At 51.5% G+C, this 6,504-nt stretch overlaps 1 protein-coding gene across 1 annotated transcript; it reads left to right on the plus strand.

Annotated features, from left to right (window-relative positions):
* Positions 1-351: 351 nt before the first annotated feature.
* DCLRE1B (DNA cross-link repair 1B) lies at positions 352-2,107 on the plus strand. The gene is made up of 4 exons (XM_057426900.1): positions 352-596; positions 666-813; positions 881-1,060; positions 1,138-2,107. Exons 1-4 carry the CDS (start codon positions 408-410, stop codon positions 1,995-1,997), a joined length of 1,377 nt encoding a protein of 458 aa, XP_057282883.1. The 5' UTR covers positions 352-407; the 3' UTR covers positions 1,998-2,107.
* The last annotated feature ends 4,397 nt before the right edge of the window (positions 2,108-6,504 follow it).

Raw genomic sequence — 6,504 nt, forward strand, 5'->3', positions numbered from 1 at the left:
GGTAACCCCACCGGATAACCCCACCGGATAACCCTACCGGATAACCCCACCGGGTATAAACCACCGGATAACCCCACCGGATAACCCCACCGGGTATAAACCACCGGATAACCCCACCGAGTAACCCTACCGGGTAACCCCACCGGGTAACCTCACGGATAACCCCACCGGATATAAACCACCGGATAACCCCACCGGGTAACCTCACGCGCCCGCCGCAGCTCCCGCACCACCTCCTCGCCGCCCAGGTACGGCATGGCCCGGCTCCGTGCCCCGCTCCGGGCCTCGCTCCGCCTCAGCACCGCCCCGCGCTGCGCACGCACCTCCCGCCCCGCCTCCTCGCCCTCCGCGCCTGCGCGGCTCCGCCCACCCGAATTCGGCGGGAAGCGGGGTCCCGCGCTCCCGCCATGAGCGGCACGGTGATCCCCGGGACGCCCATCGCCGTGGACTTCTGGAGCGTGCGCAGGGCCGGCGGCGCCCGCCTCTTCTTCCTCTCGCACCTGCACTCGGACCACACCGTGGGGCTCTCCAGCACCTGGAACCGGCCCCTGTACTGCTCGCCGCTCACCGCCCGCCTCCTGCACCGCCGCCTGCAGGTACGTGCGCCCCGGCCCTGCCCTCACCGCCCGGCCTGCGCCCTGCCCCTCATCGCCCGCTCCCCGCAGGTGCCGGCGTGCTGGATCCGTCCCCTCGAGGTGGGCCAAAGCCATGTCCTGGGCGAGGAGGTGACAGTGACTCTGCTCGACTCCAATCACTGCCCCGGCTCGGTCATGTTCCTCTTCGAGGGCACCTTCGGCACCATCCTTTATACAGGTACGGGGCAACCCCCTGCGGCCCTCGCGGCGGCCGCCGGCCCACCCTGACAGTCCTGTCCTTGCAGGGGACTTCCGCTACACCAGTGCCATGCAGGGCGAGGCGGTATTGAGGGGCCGCCACATTGACCGCCTGTACCTGGACAACACCCACTGCAACCCGCAGCGGTCCCTGCCCTCGCGGCAGCACGCCACGCACGAGGCCGCGCGCATCATCCGCAAGCACCCACGGCACCAAGTCGTTATCGGTGAGCTCTGCCTCCGCCTGCGGTGCTCTTGCCTTCACCCCCCATCCCTGGTGTGCTGCTCATGGCTTTCCTTGCAGGTGTGTACAGCCTGGGCAAGGAGATGCTGCTGGTGGACCTGGCAGTGGAGTTCAGCACCTGGGTGGTGGTGAGCCCCTGGCGCCTGGAGCAGATGCGGCTGTTGGAGCTGCCTGATGTGTTCACCGCTGAGGAGGGCGCCGGCTGGATCCGTGCGGTGGATGTCGCTGAGATCCGCTGGGATACCCTCGTCAGCTGGAACACGCTGCACCCTACCATCGCCATCCTCCCTACCGGCAGGCCCATGAAGGTCACGCATCCCAACATCCACCTCATTCCGTACTCGGATCACTCGTCCTTTTCGGAGCTGTGCGAGTTTGTGAAGTGGCTGAAACCTTGCTCAGTCATCCCAATTGTGAAGGGTGGCATGTGCCAGGCTTACTTTCAAGAATACCTAAGTTCTGCCCCCCAGGCACTTCCTGACCTCAGAGTCCTAAAACCTGTGCAGGAATCTGTACAGCAGCAAAGCAGAAGGAAAGGGCAGGAACCCAAGTGTCTCTTGAAGAGAGCTGTGTGGCATTCTGTGCCCAGAGGAGTTGTTTATGAGTCGCTAGAGAAATACCCTGAGAATTCTGAAGAGTTCAGAGGTTTTGAGGTTCCTCAGCAGAACTGCTGCGAGTCCGCTTGCTGCTTGACTGAAGGTTGCACTTGTCACATGGGCAAGGAGAAAGGGAAGGAAGAGCAGAGTGGAGAACAGCCAGGAGTAGCCAAGGCAGCTAGTGCTGTCAGCCAGGCGCCTGTTTCCGATGAGCCCTTTCCAACTGGACTTGCAGAGCAGTATTTGCTCACTCCCCTGAATGTCCTAAAGCAGAATTCCTCACAGAAATTTGACAAGCTGGTGGAAGACTTCTTTAGGAGGTGAGAAGCACTTTGAAAAACTGACACTTGCCAGTGCCAATGCGTTCTATGCATTCGAAGGCACTGGCTCAGGTTTCCCATCAGAAGAGAGGAGCTGCGCTCTTGGGGCTCTTTACATCTTACTAGGACGGGTTTGTGGGCATTAATGTTTTAAAGTGATTTCTTTTTCTATCTGTTTGCATCTGTTGGGTCTCCACACTACACTTGAGCAGTGCAGTCCTGCAGTGCGTGTGCCTTGTCTCCACTTTTTGCAGTGACTTACCCGTTTCTTGTGGCAAAAGATGCTGCTAGGTGGAGTCAAGCTGAGCTGCAGAGGGTAGGAGCTGCCTGCAGCTGAAATAGTGGGGTTGGAATGTGTGAAAGAAGCGAGTAGAGCGAACCTGAGAGCCCTACAGATTCTATATTGACAGTGGTTCATTTCAAGATGAATTACAAATATTAAGGTATTACCAATATTATATGTTATTATAAGGTACTATTAAGGTATTACAGATATTAATATTAAGGTATATTTTAAAAATGGTTCTTCAAAAAATCTAGAAAATTATTAATCTAGAAAATTATTTATTAATCTACTCATACCTCCAGACAGCCCTGGTTTTGCTGGAGGTATGAGTAGATTAATAGATTTAATAGATTAAAGCTGGGCACAGTTCTGCTCTCCTGAGAGCATCATCTTAATGGTAACTGTCAGGTCAATGGCTGGGAAAAGCAGAAATTGTCTGGGTTCTTGAGTTCTGGACTTTCTGGAATGGGTCCCTGTATCCCCTGCAGCCTGAAGTCTGAATTCTGCTTGACTGCAGAGAGCTTCTGGTAACTCCTAGAGTTCCGTTAGGGCCACTGCCTTCCCATCTGCTGCCTCCTCTTACACGCAGTGGCAAATGGGAAGGAAGATAATGGAACATCTGCTTAGTGGTGTAAAGTGCTCAGCCTTAACAGCACTGTTTGGAAATAATACTGTGGCTGAACAGCACAAGTGGCTCTATTAGAGGTCAAGCACTTTCCTGCTCCAGATCAGCTGCAGAGAGCAACAGCCCAACACAGGCAGAAGTGTCAGTAATGGGACCAGCCAGCGGTACTGCTGTGGAGCCTGGAACACTGTAGTTGTCTGTGCCAAACTGCACCAGCAATATCACAAATTGGCTCCCTGTGTGGTCAAGGCAGCAACACTGGATCAGAAATGGTCACTAAGCACTTTCTTGGAGCAAGAAACCAGCTTGGGATTCAGCTTCTTCTGGTCTCCATTTTGTTACTTTAAACACAAAACATTTCATGTGATCCTGACCAGGATCAGTCTGTTCTGAATGTAGTGTCCTGTGAGGTCTTTCTAAAAGCAGTCAACTTAGGTGGATTGAATTCCCTGAATCAAAACAGAAAAGCAAGTGTTTGCTCTTTGACTAAAGCCAGAGCTTGTGAAAAGCAAAGATGCCTCAGATGCAGCAGTCAGTCACGTGTTAAAAACAAGGCTGTCCTGAACAATAATCACGGGGACAGCCAGCGTGGGTATATTTGGAAAGCTGTTTGGCAAACATGCTTCCTACCTCCCAGCCCTGTGCCTTCCCAGGCACTGCAACTTGTATCACTGTAAGAGCAGCAGTGCCTCTGGTGGGGCTGCCTGTTGGTGTTGGTGGGGATATCAGAGGTGACTGAGCAGTGTTCTGTGAAACACACTTCCAAAGGGGTAGTAAGGGCAGCTCCAGCCTCTTGCTGTGCTCTGTAAGGTCCTGTTCCTCAGAGGTTTCCATATGGATTATTTGTTAGTCAAAACTCAGCTGCAGCGCTCCATCACGTCAGTGTGAGTGGAGACACAAGCATCTTTTGTAACATCTGAGACTGCCAGGGAAATAGTTGTGCTGTGCTGGTAGTGTGTTGTCTGCTGCTGGCTGCCTTGGAGATGCAGGCTGGTATTTAAACGTTGTCCAAAATTAAGTGACTCAGTTGACAGGCAGGTGAGGGAAGCAGTGCCTAAACTCCCAGATTCCATGTCCTGCTCTCTGGTGCAGCCTCTCCACTGCTTAGAAGGAATGCTTGCCTTCTGAGTCACTGCTCCATTTAGCTATGTTGCAAATGACCTCTGAGAACTGATGCATTTTACTGCTGATGTTTGGTGGCATCCAGTCCTTCCGCTTTTATTCTTATCAACTGTTCTTACCAAACGTTTATTCAAGGAAATGAAGTAGAGCATCTCCTGGTGAGCCTCTGGGCAAAGGGAGTTGTAAGTGGCGATTCTTTGCGGAGTTAGCTCTGCTCTTTAGATCACACAAAAGGAAAACTGCAGACTTCAGAAGCGGGGGATGTGCACCCCATTTCCGAACACTCAGTTACAACTGTAGAAGAAATGCTGGCTTCTGTTACTGGAGCTTAAAAGGTAACTCCTGCCCCTTCAGAAAGAAGTTATTCAAATCACATAGCACCAAGGAAACCTAAATCTCTTCATGGTTTTAAAAGGCAATAGAAGCAGGAGAGACTTCACCAACAGCATATTGGAGATCTTTGCCTTAGCAGAGCAGGTGCTTGGGGCATTTTAAGTGTGTCACACATTTCCTCCTTCTCTTGGGTGTTAAACTACTACTTCTGTGTGTTATCCTAAAATCCTAGGGAACAAACCATGGCCTTGTGGGGATAAGTGGCATTGCTGAGCTCTAAGGCTTCTGAGAATCCTTTGACTTCCCCAAAGCTCCCTGGCAGTAAATAGCTGGCCTCTTAGAGGCTTTGTTCTGCTCATGCTTGCCTCCAGTTTCCCTCTGTTTCTACCACCAGCCTAGCCTACAGGGGGAGTGTTAGTGCAGCTGGGAGCTGGAGTATCATGTACACCAAGGTCTGAACATGCTGTTTCTGGGTGCACATGGCTCTGTCAATGCCGCTGCCACAGGTGTGTTTTGCTCACAACACTGACAGTGAGAAGCTGTAGCCAAATATTAGCTTGACTGTGGGGTATCGAAGGGCCACATGCTTGGAAACTTACAGTTATCCTAGCAGGAGAAAGAAAAACATGGTGCTGAGACCAAAGCCCTCCCAAATCTATACACACAGAGCATGCTGGAGTGGCTTATCTCTGTTCCACAGTTGGGAACCAAGCCCCAGTGGGATGAAACAACCCACCCAGGGCCTCCCAGAGCCTCCAGAAGAGCTAGGGACGAGCTGAGCTCCTTTTGGCAAGTTTTCAGCACTGTGTTAACAAGCTGTGATCAAATGCTGGAGTGTCAGGAAGGCAGGGCAGGCTCATGGCTCTGGGAGCAGGGCTGCCTGCTGAGCTCCTGCCACACAGCTGCCTATGAAAGTCCAGTCACTATACCCTGGAACAGTTCAGTTTGCTCTAGCTTCTCTGAAACAGTGGAAAACTATGAAGGGTGTCCCATCCTTCTTCAGCCTTAGTGTTCACTCTAAGCCTGGAGAAAAGGCAGCCAGAGAAACGCATTCCCCATGCGGGCCTAAAATCTTCCTTTAGCAGATAGTAAGAGGGGTGAGCAGACAGTACAAATGGTGCTTTACTGGAGGAAGAAATGGAACATGTTATTTCTTGACTCTTAAATGCACACACACACGTACTCCTTTATTAGGATTTTACACAGAAGAGCAATACTGGCCTGCTCACACTTTGCTGCTGGCAGCTTGTTGTCTCACCATCCCTTGCAGTGTTGCTTGGCACCCTGAGTCCTGGCTGCAGTTATTGCTGCTCAGCATTCTCTCATGGAGAAAAGTTGCACTGGAGTTTCTGCAAAGCAGAAAATCTTAACCCTTCCTCCCTAAACTTTCTCCCTCTCTAGGGGATCTGATACTGTAGAGGGCCCCCAGGACCATGGGTGCTTTCGTGGTGCTCAGGCTGCTTTCAGGAGTCTCGGGGGACCAATTTCCTTCTGTGTTTTGGAAAGCTCAGTAGAATAGTCAATACTTCTGTTCTTAGGTTTTTATGTGTAGCAGATGTTACTTGGTAGTTGTAAAGATGAATGTGGGACCACCTCTGATCAATGTGCTCTCTGCTCAGTGCCAGAACACAGCGCTTCTTGTGACTGAGATCCATCACATCCTCAGGGAAGTCATGCTGTTAAATGCCTTGGGACACATCTTTCCCTTGTGCCTCTTCATTCCCACTTCTGCCTACAACAATCTCACCATAGCAGACAGTGGATTGTGAGATCAGAGTATTTAGATTTTTATTGTTCTGATTGCATGTGCTTTTTGTGTGTTCTGCTGATCATCTGGAGACTTGACAACTGCCCTCCACTCTCTGTGCTCATACAAGGTGTGAGTTTATGCTTGTGCTGCTGCTGTTCCTGTAAGTGAACACGAGGCTGTGAAAGCTGCTGAGATTTTGGTGTATTTATAATAAACATGATTTTAAAAGTGTTTTTAAGAAAACTGAGGAATGTCTCTGTAATGCTGACCATGGGAGAGGCCGAATTAATCCCCCAAGAGCAGGAGGTCCTGAGCGGGTGGCACTGATGTAACTTGCTGGAGAAGTGCGTGACCACCACGATCATAGAATCAGCTGGGCTGGAAAAGCCCTTTAA

The sequence above is a fragment of the Pezoporus wallicus genome, unplaced genomic scaffold (genome assembly GCF_028554395.1).
Source record: "Pezoporus wallicus isolate ANWC-B61680 ecotype Strahan unplaced genomic scaffold, APGP_CSIRO_Pwel_v1 contig_11646, whole genome shotgun sequence".
In the NCBI taxonomy this organism is placed as follows: domain Eukaryota; kingdom Metazoa; phylum Chordata; class Aves; order Psittaciformes; family Psittacidae; genus Pezoporus; species Pezoporus wallicus.